This window comes from Capra hircus, chromosome 19 (assembly GCF_001704415.2).
Source record: "Capra hircus breed San Clemente chromosome 19, ASM170441v1, whole genome shotgun sequence".
NCBI classification, from domain to species: Eukaryota; Metazoa; Chordata; class Mammalia; order Artiodactyla; family Bovidae; genus Capra; species Capra hircus.
In genome coordinates, this window is record NC_030826.1 from 55,954,485 (window position 1) to 55,974,601 (window position 20,117).

The following is a 20,117-nucleotide window of genomic DNA, read 5'->3' on the forward strand; positions in this document are numbered from 1 at the left end:
TCTCCTGCCCCTTCCCCTGGCTTTCCCCGACCATCCCAAAGGACACCAAACGGAACTGGGACTTGTGAGCCTGATGAGATGATGCCTGGTTTCAGGGCCTGTCTGGGCTTCCGTCTTCTTATCTGTAACCTGGTGATGATGGTACCCATCTGAGCTTTAGAAATAACTGGACTTCCCAGGTGGCTCAAGAATCCACCTGCAATGCGGGAGACCTGGATTTGATCCCTGAGTGGGGAAGATCCCCTGGAGCAGGAAATGGCAACCCACTCCAGTAGTCTTGCCTGGAGAATTTCATGGACAGAGGAGCCTGGTGGCTACAGTCCTTGGAGTCTCAAAGAGTCGGACATGACTGAGCAGACATGCACGCATGTCTTAGAAATAATTTGGGCAAAGCCCCGAGGCAGGACAGCAGCTGCTGTAACTAGGAACCCTGTTTGGCCTCCTCCAACGGCTGCACCTCCACTTACTGCTCCCGAGATGCTCTTGGTCTTTTCCAGAAACTCTGGCTCACATTGCCCTACGGCCAGCTTCCCACTCAGCTTTCCACCAGAACATTTGATTTTCCACATACAGAGTCCTGCCCAGGAAGAAGGGCCCACATCCCCGTCCATGTTTGAGCAGAACCCACTAACCCAGGCACCCTTTTCTTACCTGGAATCTTTGAAGGAAGTGAGAGGTGTCTTTGGTGATACGACCTCTGAGACCTGGCTCTTTAATGTTCATTAATTAAAAAAAATGATATGTCTTCTTCCAAGAATTAACTTTAGCATTTTCAATAAATATAACCATATTAATAATGATTTAGACATAAATTCTAAAGCTTAACTGACTTGTTTTCCACTGTTATTTTCTTTATATCGTTTCTTCCTCAAACTAAAATTATTTGGGTTCATTTCTTGGTTGGGTGGAGTGCTTTGAATTATTTTTTCTGTTTCTTTCTTTTAAAGACTACAAATGGATAATGTACATGTGGAGTCCTTGTATTTCAAAACCATGATTTTTTTTTTCTCTATAAAGTGCAGCATTCTTGGGCATTGATTTTCTCTCTCAAAATCCACGGAGATTGCTCCATTACATATATATGTATATTTAATTGTATATATATATATGTAATCATATATGTTCATTTAAATGTAATGTATATCATGCTTAGAGAAGGCTGTGTAAAACATATACGTGTAGTTTGCAGAATAATTTTAGAGCAATGTTTATTTATGGTTTTGGCTGTGCCTTGTGGCATGCGGGATCTTAGTTCTCCAAACGGGCATCGAACCTGTGCTCCCTGCAGTGGAATCGCAGAGTCCTGACCCCTGGGCCACCAGGGAAGCCTTAAAGTGATGTTCCTATAACTCGAATGAGGTGAAGAAGAAGAACAGCTTACTGGTCACTTGCCTGTCCGCCCTGCGGTCCGCTCCTCGGCCCTCACCTCGCTGTCTACCCGCCCGTCTGTCATCTCCTGGCACACCTTATGTTATGCCCTTCACGGTTAGTGTCGGTTTTTAATAAGTTGAAGGTTCAGCATCACATTTTGGTCATTCACAGCCGAGCGGCACAGGGAAAGCTTCCTCCTTTTGAGAAGGACACGCCCCTTAGCCCCCAGCCTCTCCAGCTGTTGGTCTCCTCTTTGCTCATTCACTCTGCAGTGCTTTTCATCGGTCTTCCCAGCAGTCTACAGAGACGCTCTTGACCGGTCCAAAGGCACCATCTCTGTCCGCGTCTTCCTTGGCTTCTCAGCAACATTTGGCTTAGTTGATCACTTTTCCTTGGCGGAAACTGGCTCCTTTCCTAGGTTTCAGACTCTCCCGGTTTACCTCCTGCTTCGCTTTCCTCCTCCCTTACTTTACTTTATCACTTTCTCCCCTTCTTGATTTAGAAGATATTTCCGAGCCTGGCAGCTCAGCTCTTGGACCTCTCCACTGGTCCTTTGCGTACCTCACGCAGTCTCACGGTTTGAAGTACCAGTAACTACTGCGGTCTTCCAAATGGGTGTCTCGCACCCGGCTCCCTCACTGCACATTCAGGTCCCCTCTTAACATCTCCACCTGACGTCTAGTGGACGTTGGGAGCTTACTACATCCTTGTGGGGTTCTACATCCATCCTCACCGTCAAAGCCCTTCTCCCATCTTAGGAAGCGTCACCAGTTTTACGGGCTGAGTTGTGTCCCCTGAAAACTTACATTAAAGTCCTACCCCCTGGACTTCCTTGGTGGTCCAGTGGTTAAGAATCTGCCTGCCAATGCAGTGGACACGGGTTTGGTCCCTGGTCCAGAAAGATCCTTCATGCTGTGGAGCAACTAAGCCTGCGAGCCACAGCTACTTGTGCTCCACAGCAAGAGAAGCCACTGCAATGAGAGGCTCATACGCTACAGCGAAGAGGAGCCCCTGCTCGCTGCAACTAGAGAAAGCCCCTGGGCAGCAGCAAAGACCTCGCACAGCCAAAAAAATAAATAAAGAAGAAGAAATAAGTCCTAACTCCCAGTGACTCAGAATGTGACTGTATTTGGTGACCAGGTCTTTAAAGAAGTAAGTTTAAATGGGGGCATTGTTGTGGGTCCTAACCCAGTACGACTGGCGTCTTTATAAGAAGAAACTCCGTCACAGACACATGCAGAGGGAAGGCCATGTCCACACAGCGAGAAGATGGTCATCTACAAACTGAGGCCTTCGGAGAAACCAGCCCTGCCGAACCTTGCTCTTGGACTTCCAGCCTCCAGAAGTATGAAAAGATAAAGACCTTTGTTGGGCAGCTCTAGCAAACTAAGAACACTACCCTGACCCAGTTTCGCCGGAGGAAACCCGGGAGTCACTCGGGATTCCTACCCCGCCCCCTCATTCTGCACCTAGTTCGTCACAAATCCTGATGCTTCTGCTTCCCGGAAGCCCCCCGGGACCGTAGGCTTGGGTGCATCACTGCGTCAGGCCGCCGCCACTGCCCTCCCGGGTGACAGCAGAGCCGGGCTCCTCCCTGCTTCCCTTTTTCCCGCATCTGCACAGCGGAGTGGTTGTTTTCATACATAAACCAGAGCCCACCCTGCCCCGGACCTTGCGGAGGTTTCCCACGGCTGTCACCGAACATTCCAGCGCTTTACCACGCTCGACAAGGCCCCCTCTCGGACTCTTGCGTCTCTCTTCCCCACGGTGTGCCGGGCTCTCCTGGTTTCCTTCCTGTTCTTTGAATTCATCCAGTGGTTTCTCATCTCAGGCCCTTCGCGTCTGCTCTTCCCTCGGCCTGGAATGCTTCCCCCTTAGCCCCGGCCCCGCCGACACTCTGGGCTGGGTACCTCCTGGTGGTGGGGCCGTCCCGCGCACTGCTGTGAACGCAGCATCCTTGACCCCAGCCCACTAGATGACGGTAACACGTCCCCCACCCCGACTGGGACAACCACCACTGTCTCCAGGCTTTGCCAAATGTCCCCTAGGGGCACAAATCCCTCCGCTGAAACCCACTGCCATAGCTCTTTATTTTTCGTTTAGTTTTAAATTGTATTTTGGTTGCTGTGAGCCGGCTTTCTCTGGGTGTGGAGCGCGGGGGCGGGGTGCCCTTGGCGGAGGTGCACTGGCTTCAAAAGGCGGTGGCAGAGCTGCTGATTTTGAGGAAGCAGAGCCCCGACTCAAGTCTGGCTTGGTTCCTGCTCGGCTCTGCAGCTCTGGACACCCAGCTTGGGACCTGCCCCTTCCCTACACACAGTGCTGTTTCCTGTTCTGGGCCAAGCAAGTGTGTTGCCTTAAAGGTCCGGGAGCGAAGAAAAGGCAAACAGAACATGAAATCTGGTGCAGTGGGTCCGGGCACCTTCAGCCTCTATTGGACTGGAGGTGTAGCGTCCACTCTGAGTCCAGCTTTTATTCCTGATTGCAGACTACCAAACTGTCTTTGATCTATCTTTCCAAAGACACTGCATTGACATAGTCCGGATCTCCTGGTTTTTTGCCCCAGGCCGTTTCTGATTGTCTTGGGAACAGTCAGCAAGTGGGTTGGCAGTGTTCATACCTGCCGCTGACCTGGTGTTCCAAGGTCCATGCTTTCATGATCCCAGTCATACTCTTCTGGGTCTGGCCTTGGGGTTTGTAACAAGGCTCCTATTCTAAGAAAAACATGAAGAATAATCATAACACAGTTTCTTAACGTACGCTGTTCTTCCAAGTACTGTTCCTGTGAAATTTCGCAAGGCTGTGAAAGCACGTCATTAGGAAGTCTCACTCCACAGGTGGACATCCCCTCTGCCCCGGGGACACTCACCCTGAGCTCCCAGAGCCCACCCCGTCCTTGACTTTGCCCCTTCTCCTCCTCCTTGGATGTCCAGGCTCCTTGTCCCCTACCTGCCTGACCCCCTGCTCCTCTCCTCATCCACAAGCGTCGGCTTCTCTGGGTAATTCCTGCAGGACACAGTAGTCTCCTTCCTGTAGACAGAGGGGCCTGGAGGGGACCAGCTCCTCCCGCTCTGTGCCTGGGAAATAGAGTCCTTTCTCCACTCTTGGCAGAAATACACTCTAAATCTCCATAAACTGGCCCATTTAGGAGCTTTTTAAAGCATTAAATATACACAGCATTTTTTGCATGAAATATATTAAGGAGACTACTTTTAATATTCAACATGTTTAATTATATGCTCAGTCGCTTCAGTCGTGTCCGACTCTTTGCAACCCTACGGACTGTAGCCTGCCAGTCTCCTCTGTCCATGAGATTCTCCAGGCAAGAATACTGGGGTGGGTTGCCCTGCCCTCCTTCTGGGGATCTTCCCAACCCAGGGATGGGACCTGTGTCTCCTGCATTGCAGGTGGATTCTTTACCCTCTGAGCCACCAGGGAAGCCCCAAGCATATTTTACATCTCATTATATGTTCTCTCTTTTGATTACTTGCAATTAGTCTATCTGTATCAGAAGTAAACTTCAAGCTAGTTGGAGTGGTTTTTTCCATTGGCCAATTTCTCTCTTCTATCAAAGAGGGTGTCTCCTGGGCTCAGGGCAGCTTGGAACAGCAGCACTTATGACGAACGCAAAAGCAGGAAGTGAAAGGTCGGGAGCGGGAGCCCCAGAGAGTGGAGGAGGAAAGGCGGGATGCTGCTGGTGCTGGTGGTGGGTGAGCGAGGGAGAAGGGCTAGACTTTGGTTGTGTTGAGTTGGAGATGCCAGTGGAATCAGGATGGAGCCGTCCCAAGGTCATGGGGCTCAGCTGGGCCCTTGGGGCGAGGGGCTGGAGACACCGGGCAGGAATGCCAGGTGTGACTAGAGCCGCTTAGGGGGCCAGGGGCTGTCCATGGGTGAAGCCCACCTGCTTCCTCCAGAGCCACATGGGGCTGTACTAAGTGAATGGAACCCAGAAGAGAGTGCCCACATCTTGGGCCATCAAAGAAAGATGATGGGGGCCAGGAAGAGGCACCCAGGTCTCTAACTGGCCTGGACTGAGCTGGGCTGGACTTGGCCTGAGGTCACTTTCTAGGTTGTTTGGACCCTGAAAAACCATAGCACCATCTACCATAGCTCCTGTTACCCACGCGCTGACTATCCCAAGGGTGTTCTGCTCTCAGAGTCCTGCTTCTATAATTACGGGTAGGAATGACCGCTAGGCACACATGGGGAGGGTTGCATCCTAAGAGCAGAGGACGGCAAGCTCTTTTTGTCAGGACCAGGCAGCACGCATCTTAGACTTTGTGGACCTCTGGTCTCTGCCACAACCACTGCACTCTGCTGTTGGAGCCTGAAAGCCACATAGAGAACGTGTAAATCAAGCAGGGTACCTGTGTTCCCACACAACTTATTTATGCAGGCTAAAATTCGACTTCCATGAAATTTTCACATGTCATGAAATATTTTTGCTTTTGATCTTCCCCCCAACTCTTTGTAAATGTCAAACTGTCCTTAGCTCATGGGCTGTGCAAAAAAAGGGGAGGGCTGGGGGTGTGGCTGTGGGTTTGTGTTCATCTCTTACAACCTTGCAAGCCTCATTGATTGCCAGGATGCTTTTATATTTCTTTCTTTTTCTTATTTGGGGTGGTGGTGGTGTTGCACTGTGTGGCTTGTGGGATCTTAGTTCCCTGACAGTTCCCAGGAACTGAACCTGGGCCCTCAGCAGTAAAACCATGGGTCCTAACCACCAGATCGCTGGGGAGTTTATCTATATTACTTTACTTGTCATGTCATGAGAAACTGTGACTTTGAAGCTCATATTTGTATGTGGTGCAACTTAGGTCCCTGTTTCTATGGGAGACTCTTTAATACGTGGCTGTAAGGGGTCAGGATGGTGTCATGATTCCATGAGGCTTCCCTTCACTCTGATTTGAGGCTGTAGGGTCTCTTTACGGATGCCAGCTTTTGGCAGGGAGCTCCAGCTCCTGCCTAATATAGACCTGAGACATCAGCTCCTGGCCCTGAGTGGCTGTTTCTTCATTTATTTGGATATTTATTGATTTATCTGGCTGCATGTGTCTTAGCTGTGGCATGCAGTCAGACCCAGACCCCCTGCGCTGGGAAAGCGGAATCTTAGCTCCTGGACCTCCCGGTCCCGAGTGGCTGTTTAAATGCCCCTCTCACCTCCTGAAAGAGAACTATCCATTTCTAATAGTTTCCATTAGCTCTTCAGTATCAGGTCCCACTCCTGGTCTTGGCTTTCAATTCCCTTCCCATTTCTGGCACTTGGGGATGTTCTTTGGATGATTTTGACCTCAGTTATATATTACAACTTTCAGAGTTGTGCTTTATACAGAATTCCTATTTGGGTCTAGGAGGAAGTCTCTGTATTGACTCATCTACCATAGTGGGTGCGCTTTCTTATTGGATTTTAGTGAAATGTGACCACATTAGTCATATTTTGTATATATTTTAAGCCATCAGCACTTGATTTTGCTTACTTGAATTTCCTTTACTTTGTAAACAACTCCAGGATCACACTGAGGAATTAAAAAAAGAAAGCAGAAGAAAACAACAGAAAAGCAAGACCGAAGGGACTGGAAATTTGTTTGATCCTCTTGGTGGATCAACGAACGTGAGAACCATAGCCTCCCTCCAGCTGTTATCAGTGTTGAAGAAATGACACAGGAGAAGGGGCTACCCTGATGGCCCAGTGGCTAAGGCTCTGCACTCCCGGTGCAGGGGGCTCCGGATTGATCCCTGGTCGGGGAACTAAGGTCCCACGTGTGATGTGGTGTGTCCAGAAACAAAACAAAGCAACAGCAACAGCAAAAGTAGGCAGCCAGAGAGGAGGGAAGACAGAGAAAGGCAAGGGACAAGGGGGCTCCTCTGTTGCTTTACATCTCGGGATTGAGATCATGAAGGCTCAAGGTGTGAGCCAAACCTTATATTGTCACTAAATGGACAAAAAAATGGGTAGATTTCTCTCGTTGATTTGTCTGTTCTCTGAAGTGTCTCTTGCCACCCTTCCCCTTTTTCTAAGTAAGGCTTCAAATTAGGAAGTAGCTAAGAGATTATAAGGGAAGTAGATGAGCAAGCAATGCACAGGAAAGTTGAACCAGTGGAAGGTGGGTGACCCAGGCTCTGTTGTCGACACCTAGACTTCAGCTGGGACCTGGATCCTCTGGGGCCGCCTGCCACGGAGATAGGACCATGTGGCTGCCCTCAGCTCTTCTCCTTCTCTGCCTCCCAGGTGAGTGGGGCTGGGGCCTTTGGGAACTTGGTATTGCAGAGGGCAGGACCGTGGAAGGGTATAGAAGGTCCGTCCTGGGTTCAAGCCAGAGGCAGAGCATCAGCAGGAATGGGAGGGACACATCAATTCATCTGTCTGTGTATCCTTTTATACATTCAAACATTCATCTTATGGTCCTACACACACTTGTTGAGCACCATCTGTGTGCCTCCATGCACTTATTGAGCACCAACTGTGTGCCAGGACTGTTCTGAATGCGGTAGTTCAGAGCAATTTCTGCACTCAGGGACTCGTGGTTGGATGAAGGTGTCAAGTTCCTATACTACTGCGTGAAACTAGGGCTTCCCTGCTAGCTCAGACAGTAAAGAATCTGCCTGTAATGCGGGAGGTGTGGATTCGATCCCTGGGTTAGGAAGATTCCCCCGGAGAAGGGAATGGCAACCTACTCCAGTATTCTTTTTAATTAAAAAAAAAGAACTTCTTTATGGCTGCACTGGGTCTTTGTCACTTTCTCTAGTTGCGGCGAGCAGGGGCTACTCTGCTGTGGTGTGGCTTCTTGTTGCGGTGGCGTCTCGTTCCAGAGCCCAGGCCCGAGGTGTGCAGCCTCAGTACTTGCCCTGCACCATGTAGGATCTTGCCTGCCCAGGCACTGAATCCACGTCCCCTGTCTTAGCAGGCAGATTCTTAGCCACTGACCTGCCAGGGGAGTCCCCCGCTCCAGTATTCTTGCCTGGAGAATTCCCTGGACCGAGGAGCCTGGAGGGCTACAGTCAGTGGGGTCTCGAAGAGTCAGACATGTGTAGGACTTGCTATAGAAGAGGTTCACTCATATGGTGATGAGTGTGCACACAGGACCCCCAGTTCTGCTCCTGGAAGGATACAGGTCTCCCTAAAGCATCACTGGGAGTTAGTCTGGAAGGATGAATGAGTCAGCTGAGTGGAAAATCGGAGTAGCTGATGCCAAAGCGTGGAGATGCTGGAGACCAGAGAAAGCTCAGGAAGGAGCAGCCGCTCTGTTTGGTCAGGGCTTCGTTGAAGGGGGTACGAAAGATTTATCAGGAGGGATGAACGAAGAGTCTAGAAGGGCAACCTCAGCTTCTACGTTAACTCCCTCCTGGAAGAGCATGATCAAATTGTTCCTCAAAGGTTGAACTTTCAGAAGAGAAAATCTTTAAGGAGACATTCAAAGTGCATGAGAGCACAGTTTTAACATTAATTTTTACTGGGGAAGAGCTGATTCACAGCGATGCATCAGCTTCTGCAGTACAGTCTATGAGTCAGCCGTATGTACACATATACCCCCCTTTTTTGGGTTTCCTTCCCATTTAGGTTGCCATGGAGCACTGAATAGAGTTCCTTGAGCTATACAGGAGGGTCTCGCATCTACTTTATACATAGTAACGTGTGTATGACCACGGAGCACTGAATAGAGTTCCTTGAGCCATACAGTAGGTTCTCGCATCTACTTCATACATAGTAATGTATGTATGACTGTCTCACTCTCCCATCCGTCCCATCCGCCCCACTTTCCACCCTTGCTGTCTGCATGTTCATTCCCTACATCTGCGGCTCTGCTTTGCAAATAAGATCATCTATACCATTTTTTCTAGATTCCACATATATGCATTAATATATGATATTTGTAAGTTTAAGATAAAAATTAGAGGGTTTTCTTCATGCTTTTAGAGTAATTTTTTTGTTAGGTTCCCTCACAAAATGTAGAGCCTGCCCAATGTAATGACAGATTCTTCTGGAAAAGTGGGTGGAAAAGGGAGAGATTTTAAGGATCTATTTCTATATACTATATGTATAGAATATATTACACATGTATAACTAAGTCACTTTGTTTTACAGCCCGAAACGAACGCAACATTGTTTATCAACTATACTCCAAAATAAAAAGGTTTTTAAAAAAAAAGTAAAAAAGGAAAAAGAAACCAGTCATGGGCTAGAGTATTCACACCTTGGAAATTGGCAAACGCTACAAATCAGGCTTCTCCCCCAGGGAGTTGGTTTACCAGCATATCAGTGCTTGTTTAAATCTTCTTGCTTAAATCTAATAAAATGTTTAAGTGCCCCAGCCTGGGTGCAGTTAAACTGAAGATGGAAACTTCTTCCCACCCTTTCTGAGGAACTGGCTGAACTCTCCAGACCCACAGCCTCATTTTTCCATCTTAAGAACATTTGCAGCTGATGTTTCCCATGGGCTAAGATCGGAACTTTGAAGTCACTTGTAAAGATTTAAATTTCGGTTCTTCTTTTTCATCCCAGCTCCCTCCTCCACCCTGTGCACCCGTCTGGGGTTACAAACATGGTATGGAGAAAATGTGATTACTTTAAATTTATGGAGGGCACCCAAGAGGGTTGTCAGGGATATAAAGAAAGATGGCAAGGGTGATTCCAGAGCAAAGAGAAAAAGAATGGAGACGGAGGAAGTGAATTCCGATATAAAATGAGCAAGAAAAGAACTTATATTTATTAAGCCCTTTACAACCTGCAAACACTTTCAAACCTATGGTACAATTTAGCCCTCTGAGCATCTTTTCAAAAACTTGTATTGGATTGCAGTTGATTTACAATGCTGTGTACAGCATTCAGGTGTATAGTGAAGTGAATCAATCATGCGGGTATAAGTCAAAGTCGCTCAGTCATGTGTGACTCTTTGCGACCCCATGGACTGTAGCCCACCAGGCCTCTCTGTCCGTGGAATTCTCTAAGTGAGAATACTGGAGCGGGTAGCCATTCCCTTCTCCAAGGAACCTTCCCAACCTAGGGATCAAGCCTGCGTCTCTTGCTTTGCAGGCTGCTTCCCTGCTGGTCGGCAGTAAAGAATCTGCCTGCAACACATTCACATGTATCCACCCTTTTTTAGGTCCTTTTCCATGTAGGCCATTACAGAGTATTGAGTAGATTTCCCCGTGCTATACAGAGGTTCTTGTTAGTTACCTATTTTACATACAGTAGTCTGTATATTTCAATCCCCACCTCCCAATTTATCCTTTCCCCAACTTTCCCCCTGGTAACCGTCAGACTGCTTCCTACCTCTGTGACTCTCTGTACCATGTTTTAGATCCCACAGATAAGCAATATCATATGATGCTTGTCTTTGTCTGACTGGCTTCACTCAGTATGACAAACTCTAGATCCATCCATGTTGCTGCAGATGGCCTTATTTCATCCTTTTTTATGGATGAGTAACACTCCATTGTGTATATATATATGTACTACATCTTTATCCATTCCCCTGTCGATGGACGTTTAGGTTGCTTCCAGGTCTTGGCTGTTGTAAATACTTCTGTAGTGAACGCTGGGGGTGTGTGTATCTCTTTGAATTATGGCTTCCTCTGGACATATGCCCAGCAGTGGGATGGCTGGGTCACATGGTAGCTCTATTTTTAGTTTTTTAAGGAACCTTCCTGTTGTTCCCCTCTGAGTAACTTCATGACGCAGAGCAGTTAGTATCACTCCCACTTCACAGATAAAACCTTGAAGGGATTAGTGACATATCCAGTAAGTAAAAGAACTGAAAATTAAATCCAGATGAGCCTCCTCCCCAGGGCTCTTTCCAACGCCCACGGGGTATCTAGAACAAAGCAAAGCCTGTGATATTCACAAAACTGCTCAAGGTGCGTCCTGCAGATTGCTCTGCTGACCACCTAGTGTTTCCATTATGAACTCATTGCTCTCCGACTTGAGCTCCTGTAAGCAACCAGCAAACACTTTCCTTAAAAAAGGCACACATGAATTTATACGGTCCCACGTAAGACCTGCTAATCTTGCATCCAGGTGCTTTCTAGCAGGACAGAGGAGAGTACTGTCTTGGAATTAGTAGAATCTTCTTTTCTTTTTCTTAACTTCCGGTGTCCGGAATGGGTTGGTCTTGCCTGGATGCCTTCTCATCATTGGTCCATACAAGGCCCTCTTTTATGTTAAAGTGAAGTCGCTCAGTCCTGTCCGACTCTTTGTGACCCCATGGACTGTAGCCTACCAGGATCCTCCGTCCATGGGATTTTCCAGGCAATAGTACTGGAGTGGGTTGCCATTTCCTTCTCCAGGGGATCTTCCCGGCCCAGGGATCAAACCCGGGTCTCCTGCGTTGCAGGCAGACGCTTTACCCTCTGAGCCATCAGGGAAGTCCTTCTTTCATGTTAATCATACATAATTTAGCAAACCTCTGTGAGCTCACTGGCCAACCCAAGAATTGGGATGCTACCTATAACTTAGACCTACCCGCTCCTTCCCAATCCAATCTGGCTTCCTCATTCAAACACCAGTAACTTGGTATCACTTGTCAACATATTTCATGGACACTTTTGATATATTTGTGGGTTAGGTAGAAAATTGGGCTGAGCTATTATAATCCACCTTCTAAATCCAAGGGTCTGTGATGAGAGCCAGAGGTTTATTTTTTCTCCCTTGAGAACATGTGGAGAGCAGAGTAGACAAGAAGTGATACTCTTTAAACAACGTGTTGGCTTCGTCAGGCCGTGGCTGCGGCGCGTGAGGCCTCTGGCTGCCAGGTGGTCTTTTGTTGTGCGTCATGGACTCTCTAGTTGCAGTGCGAGGGTTCGTCTATGCTAGGCCTGAAGCACTGGGTTATTAGCTCCCTGACCGAGGATCAAACCCACGTCCCCTGCATTACAAGGCGGATTCTTAACCAGTGGACCACCAGGGAAATCCCAAGAAGTTATACTCTTAAGGAAATAGTTTGAACTACAAAACACCCAGGATGCAGAAATCTTACTCCAAAGGCAAGTGTTTTGGTTACACGCCCAACCCTCATGCCTGGCAGAGGTTGGAGGGTTAAGGACAGGGCAGGATATTAAAAAGCATGGATGGACCTAGAGAGTGTCACACTGAGTGAAGTCAGTCAGAGAAGGAGAAACATTGCGTGACATCCCTTACATGTGGAATCTAAAAAGAAATGATGCAAAGGGACTTTCAAAATAGAAAGAGACTCACAGGCTTCGAGAACAAACTTATGGTTTATGGTTGCCGGGGGGACGGATGGGAGGAGAGGGTACTTGAGGAGTTTGGGATGGGCATGTACACGCTGCTGTATTTAAAATGGAGAACCAACAAGGACCTACTGTGTGGCACAGGAGACTCTGCTCAATGTTATGGGGCAGCCTGGATGGGAGGGGAGCTTGGGGGGAATGGATACACGTGTATTTACAGTTGAGTCCCTTTCCTGTTCACCTGAAACAAATTGTTCCTGTTCACCCATCATGATGTTGTTAATCGGCTATATCCCAATAGAAAATTCGAAGTTTAAATTAAAGCAAAACAAGCAAACAATGAAAAAGAACAGGGCAGGACTGCCAGCCCTCTCTACTCCCACCTCCAACCGTGGCCTGACTCCCCTTGTTCCCGGGGACAGGGTGCCCGTGCAGCCAGGCAGCGTGTCTGGGCTTGCCGGGCATGGGTCTGAGCTGGCTCTGCTGACCGCCGTCTCCAGACCCTCTGGCTTAGGTCTTAAATCAGGGTGTCTCTCCAGGTCCCCGTCCCCGAGCCTGGAATGGTCCACGCCTCCCTGGTAACTTTCCCCTTGGGCTTCAAGCAAACAGCTGCTGGTGGGGCCTCTTGGGACAGAGTCCTGGGATCTGACTTGTGTTTTCCAGGCTGTTTGTCACTGACGGGCCCTGGCTCTGTGGCGGGTACCACGGGGAGCTCTCTGCGTGTCCGGTGTCAGTATGAGAAGGCATACAAGGGGCATAACAAATATTGGTGCCGAGGAAAGTATGGCAGAGTGTGTCGCAAGATTGTGGAGACCAAAGGAGAAGAGAAAGAAAAGAGGAATGGCCGCGTGTCCATCAGAGACCACACGGATAACCTGACCTTCACAGTGACCATGGAGAACCTCAACATGAATGACGCTGGATCCTACTGGTGTCGAATTCAGACCATCTGGATCCTGGACGTGCTGTCCTGGGACCCCTCGGTCCAGGTTGAGGTGTCTGTTTTCCCAGGTAAGAGCTCCCTTTGGTCCAGCAGCAGAGCTTATGGGGAAAGAGTGGGCTTGTGGACAAAGATGGGGGACGAGGATGAACAGTGACCTGGGTCTTGTCCTCTGTCTCAGCAGTGCTGGGAGGAGCCTAGGGTGTGCTCAGGGAGAAAGGCAGCTGACCCTTCAGCTTTGGCATGGGCTGGGGTGCATAGGTACCCCACACAGGGCACCATCCTTGCCGTTACAGAGAGGCAAAGACCCCTGAACACACTGACCCGCTTTGGTAGAAGGTGGTGGTCACTGGATGATTCTGTGTGACGTCAGAGCCACATGGGTGCTTAGTGTGGGACTGGGGAAAGAGTGATGCCTGAGCCATGCTTTGATCTCCAGCACCAAGTACCACCCCAGGGAGCACCGCCTGTCTGGCTGTACCGGACACCCTCCAGACAGTGAATGATGGACAGAACCTCAGCACCAAGGAGATGTTGACCCACTGCCCGGGGTAAGGGCCTGGGAGACTGTGGGGGAGGAGGGTCAGCAGCCTCAGGGGCCCTCGGCTCGGGCCTGGGGCGGGGCCTGGCAGCACACCGTGACCTTTGTACCTCACCCTTCGCTGGGTTTCCCTCCAGCTCTGGTTCTGATGTTTATATTCTCCAAAGCTGCATGCAGAGTGGAAAACAGCACCCGTTCTGTGAACCCTCTCCCCTGAGGGGCAGCTGCAGGGACACAGACGGAGGGTAGTTTCAGGTGGACTTGAAGCCCCTCCTCCCATCCCCACCCTCCCTGTCTCCCTTCTCACCGGGCTGTGGATGCAGAGGCCTGATTCCACGGTCCCTAACCCAGGCTCTCATCTAAAGTTATTTGCTCTACCAGAGATTCTGCTTCCAGGAGCTGCCTGTGGGGGTCTGTGGGAGGTGTGCTGGTTCCAGGCTGACATTTAGGTCTGTCTCCTTCTTCCAAAGATACCCAGAAGGGCTGTGATGCTACTGTCAGACCCTGAAGGGAATGAGGAGGCGAGGGCTTTAAAGTGTGGGTGAGGACTGGTTTCAAGAAGTCAGCTGATAACAGGGAAAACTATGTGTGCAGGAAAGGGATGGAGAGGATGAGTTTGGACGCACACTTCTGAAAGTGGGCACTGCCCAGTCCCTCTCCTCCTTCCGTTCCCTCCCCTCCCCTTAAGGAGAGTCCCAAGGGCAGTTCCTGAGGCAGGAATGATGACAGGAGTCCCAGAGAGGGGCTGCCCTGACTTGGGTCTTCTGGGTTTGTTCCTGAGTTATCTAGGAACTTCCCTGGTGGCTCAGATGGTAAAGTGTCTGCCTACAATCCGGGAGACCCAGGTTCGATCCCTGGGTCAGGAAGATCCCCTGGAGAAGGAAATGGCAACCCGCTCCAGTACTCTTGCCTGGAAAATCCCATGGATGGAGAAGCCTGGTGGGCTACAGTCCATGGGGTTGCAAACAGCTGGAGACAACTGAGCGACTTCACTTTATCTAGGCTACAGTGTCAGGGCGCAGGGAGAAGTGGGGTGGGAAGGGACCTGGGACCTCCTCCAGAGGAGGCAGCTCATTTCCAGTCACCGTGTCTCCCACAGGTCCCGGCTCAGCAATATCCACTTCCTGCTCCTGGTCTTCCTGAAGCTGCCCCTGTTCCTGGGCATGGTCGGGGCTGTCCTCTGGGTGAACAGACCTCAGAGGCACCCTGGAGGAAGGGAGAGACAGCTTGACCCTGGAAGTCCACCGTGCAGCGTGCTGTTCCCAGGAATGCCCTGTCCAGGAATACAGCTCTTCAGACTGGACAAGAGAGACCTTCAGATTCTGTGCTCCAGGGCAGGGGGACAGCAGTTGCTAGATTCTGGAAGGACTCAGGTCTTCTGGGGGCACTGGTCCAGGGAGGGTCCCGGATCTTAGAAGACACTCGTTCTGAGTCCTTGGGTGAGGAAGGGCTCAGCCACCCCTGCCCTTGCTTGGGGGTTCTCTTTTCTCCTCCCCAGATATCCTGATTCCTGGGCTTCACACCCACCTCCCAAGGGCAAGAATTCTCTGGAAGTTGTGTGCTCAGAGGCCTGACATTTTACTCTTCCCCTTGGCACAAAAGCTTCTTGGTTCAGCACTGCCAGGGAAACGACCACATCCTCCCTGCAGACAAGAGGCTCCCTGAAGGCACACCCCTCCCAGCTTCAGTCCTGGGCTCACAGGGCTCCATCTGCTCCTCTGGGACAATTCCAAGGGAGTTTAGTCCTGACAGAGTTTGCTCATGCAGCTGTCCTGTGAGCTCAGGGTTATTTCCTCTTTTCCAATGCCTCTTGGGCTTCAAACCTTCTTGTGTCCTTGTGACCAATGTGTGACTTGGCTGAGTGCATCTCTGTCTGGCTCAGCCACAACTGAGCAGCTTCAAGTTAAACTTCTGGGGCTGTTTGGAGCAGTAATGGTAGAAGGAGGCAGTGGATACCTCTAATGTCACTCCGAGAATTCCCTAACTTGGAGAGTCTCCCATGCACAGAGTCAATGGAGAGTCCAGGTTTATCCAGTTTAGGAGAAGTCTGGTTGAGACCATCTATCAACAGTTAACCATTTTTGCAGAAGAGGCAGACATAGCTTCAAATACAGGGTAGAGGACACAGAGGAAAGGAGATGCTTCACCATGCTGGGATCGTACGATGCCACCATAACCACAGGCACCCTTAGCCCAGGGGAGTGCTCAGTTGCTTCTTGGATGCATATCCATTACTCCCTCCCTGAAGTATTCAGGCAAGAGTCGCACAGCCTGTCAACATTTCCGCTCACCTTTCTGCATCCAGAGTGACCCTTTTCCTCTGAGAGCTCCTCTGAGCATTGAGTTCTCAGGCAGCGCTGCTGTTCTCTGAACCTGAGCTCTGATGTGGCTCTCATAAGGGTGCATACATTCATGGCATCTCAGGGAGAGCTGGGGCTGGCCCCAAACTCGGCTGAAGGAAAACCTCATTCTAAAGAGGCACATACTAATCATGACCGGAAAATATACGCAGGGTGGTATAAGAAGCATAATAATGGGCAAGAGAAGAGCTTGCAATGCACCTCATAAGGAAGATAAACTCACAAGTCAGTAGAGCACAGGCAGGGCTGGCAAGCACCACGGGACAGTCGCAGGCGAGATGCTCCATGATGTCAGAGGGGAAAATATTATGTCACACTGGCTGGGTCGGTGGGAGGAGGTGATATTTGAGACTGACCTTAAAGGAGGTATATACGTTCAGTCAAGTGGGGTGGTAAGGTGGGGTTGGGGAGCCGGGGGAAGGAACATATTCAGAGCAACAGCAGAAGTGAAAACAAGGAGGCAGAAAATACTCATCGTAATAGTCAGGCAGAGAAGACCAATCAGCAGAGTGTGAGGTTCACATACAGTTTCCCATGGTGGAGGTGTGTTTAAGATTCTGGTGGGATGAAGTTGTGGCAGTGCAGTTTTAACTGAAAAACCTAGGAAGACCCAGTTTTAAGACCTTAGTTTTAAGGTGGGGGTGTGCTGAAGGGGTTTGGACTCCAACGTCTACTCAGGCTTTGACTGAGACACTTGGATGAATTTGAGCAGATCAACATGGAGTCATGGATGTGTTTTAGGAAGGTTTACCCAGCTGATGAATAGGATAGTCTGATAGGAAGAGTCCGGGAGTACAGAGATGTCAAGCCTGAAAGACCAGAAGGATAGGTCATCATTGAGAGAAATAGGGAAGTCGGGAGCAGGCTAGGGGGATAAAGAGCTTGGTTTTCTCTATGAGACTGGGATTACCAGGCATAGAGGAACAGTCAGAAGCTAGAGATGTGGGTTAGCAGAGTACTCATGCTGGAGTGAAGATGTGTGGGGTGGTAAACTGGAGCCCAGGGACAGGGGGAATCATCAAGGGAAGAGTTCAGGACCAAGGACAGAGTCCTTGAAGCACCTGCAGTTAGGAGGGACTGGGGGCTTCCCAGGAAGTGCTTAGGGGTAAAGAACCTCCTTGCCAATGCAGGAGACAGTAAGAGATGCAGATTAGATCCCCGGGTCAGAGAAGATCCCCTGAGGAAGGGCATGGCAACCCACTGCAGTATTTTTGCCTGGAGAATCCCGTGGACAGGGGAGCCTGGTGGGCTAAAATCCATACGGTTGCAAAGAGTTGAACATCACTGAACTGACTGAGCATGCACGCATGCAAGACAATAAACAAGCAATTGCATAGATCAATATTGGGAAAACAGACGTTTTTACCATGTTGAGTCTTCCATCCACAAATGAGGTGTATCTCTCAATTAATTTAAATATTCTTTGACCCCTGTCATCAGGATTTTGCAACTTTTAGCACACAGATGCTAGGCAGGTTCCATTAGATTTTTACCAGGTGTTTCTTCTTTGGGGGGAAGCAGTTCTGAATAGTGTTTTATTTTCTACCAAGTTGTTGCTAGTATCTAGAAATATGACCCTTTTGTGTGTGTATTGATCTTGTATCCTGAGATCTGGTTGAACTCATTTATTGGTTGAGCAGTTTGTTTGTTTTTTTGGTAGATTCCATGGGATTTTCTACATAGACAATTATGTCATCTGAGAAAAGGAACACTTTTATGCTTCCTTTCCAATCTTTAAGTTTTAGTGGTGTCCTGGAGGCCTGGGGAGCCCAGGGAAGGTTTAAAACACTCTGATGCCATGTAGAGGATGTGACATTGTGGGTCCACTGCTTTCAGCCATTGCTACTTTTAAAAGAGAAGCTGGGGGACTTCCCTGGGGTCCAGTGGTTGAGACTCCATGCTTCCAAAGCAAGGGGGTGTGGGGTAGATCCCTGGTCAGGGAATTAAGATCCCAAAGGCTGCATGGCATGGCAAATAAAGAGAGAGAAGCTGGAGATGAAATCCCTCATGTTTACATATGGGCAAGAGATTCCATTAATAAAATACCATGATCAAAATGAAACATGTCTGTAAATCCATGCAAGTTACAGATACAGTCTGTGACTTCTGAGCAAAGCAGAGAATTTCAGAACCCTGTGTATCTGCCTGGTATTTATGCCTGGGGCCATATGGTGCCCTCAGCAGGCTTGGGAACTGACCTTCTCAAGAGCACAGATGGATCTATTGGGAGGGTAGGTGAGCCAGACACACGCTGGTCCGGGGCAGATTCAACTCTGCTACCTGGCTCTGTGACTGGGCACCCAGGGCCCTCACCCTTCACATCGCCTTGTTCTTATATGTGATGCGAAGGTGCTGGATCAAGACGTGTGTGTGGCAGCTTTAAAGTGTGACTTCAAAGTTCCTTGACGCTCCTCCTATCAAAGGTTGGGGCTTACTTCCCCTCCTTGAGTTTGGGTGAACTAGGACTGCCTCAGTCTCAGACTGGAGCAATGTTTCTCAATGCTTTTCCCATTATCACCCTCCTAAAGATCCCCTGGGGAAGGAAGTGGCAACCCACTCCAGTATCCTCGCCTGGGAAATCCCATGGACAGAGGAGCATGGCGGGCTACAGTCCATGGGGTTGCAAAGAGTCGGACACGACTGAGTGACTAAACCACCAGCACAACCGTCACTCACAGTTTGCATCTACATGTAGGGAGTCTGACTGTGACCTCCGTGAGGGGATAAAAAGGGGTCTTCCAGGTCTCTCCCCTCTGTTTGCTGTCAACTCACCACTGCCAGATATATTCTAACTCTGTGTTTGCTTTAGGGTCACTTCACACCCTCTAGAATATATGGGTCATCCTCTCACACATGAAAAATGAAACTAGTGTCCCAACGAAACCGTCTCAGAGGAGCACAGGAAATCCATAGATTTTAATAGGAAACGTACAGCACGAATGTACAGCTCACAAACACACGAGCTGGGCTCTGGACCAACCCCGTCTTCAATGATCTGTGTCCAGGCTGCCCTTCCTCTTAGAGGAACGGATGCAGCAGAAGGTGGGCTTGGTGGACCCCTGGACACCCAGCCCATGGTGGGGGGTCTTTGCCCATCTAGACACACTTTAAAGCTATTTTAAAAATAATTTTTGTGTATTTGTTTTTGGCCGTATGTGGTCTCTGTTGCTGGGTGTGGGCTTTCTCTAGTTGTGGCTAGCAAAGGAGCTGCTCTCCATTGCAGCGCACGGGCTTCTCATTGCAGTGGCTTGTCTTGCTGTGGGGCTCAGGCCCTGGAGCTCAGGAGTTGCGGCGCTTGGGCCTACCTGCCCCGAGGCATGTGGGATCTTTTCTGGCCAAGGATTGAGTCGGTGTTCCCCTGCATTGGCAGGCGGATTCCCAACTACCAGACCACCAGGGAAGTCCCAAAGCTTTTTAGTTTAATCCCAGTTTTATGTAAACCGATGGATCTAGAATTTTGAAACCCATTGTTGGGCGGGAGCCCTGGACAAGGTCTTAGTCAATTATCTTCGGAAGAGCCGCCCTCCCTCCAGAGTCACAGGGACGGAGGCATTGGAAGGACACCCCCCACTCCAGGTGAGATCACAGGGGCCTCTGAGGACCCCGTGTATGAGGGGAATGCCATCTCCTCTCCTCTCCTCTCTTCAAGCCTGCGGTGGAGGCTGCAGGAGGCAGAGAGGCCCTGTCAAGTTTCCAAGGCCAGGATGAAAGGGATCTTCTC

At 49.5% G+C, this 20,117-nt stretch overlaps 1 protein-coding gene across 1 annotated transcript; it reads left to right on the forward strand.

Annotated features, from left to right (window-relative positions):
* Positions 7,446 to 18,458, forward strand: CD300E (CD300e molecule). Its single transcript, XM_005694160.3, has 4 exons — positions 7,446 to 7,597; positions 13,219 to 13,566; positions 13,935 to 14,046; positions 15,136 to 18,458. The coding sequence occupies exons 1-4, from the start codon at positions 7,558 to 7,560 to the stop codon at positions 15,449 to 15,451; spliced, it is 816 nt and encodes a 271-aa protein (XP_005694217.2). The 5' UTR covers positions 7,446 to 7,557; the 3' UTR covers positions 15,452 to 18,458.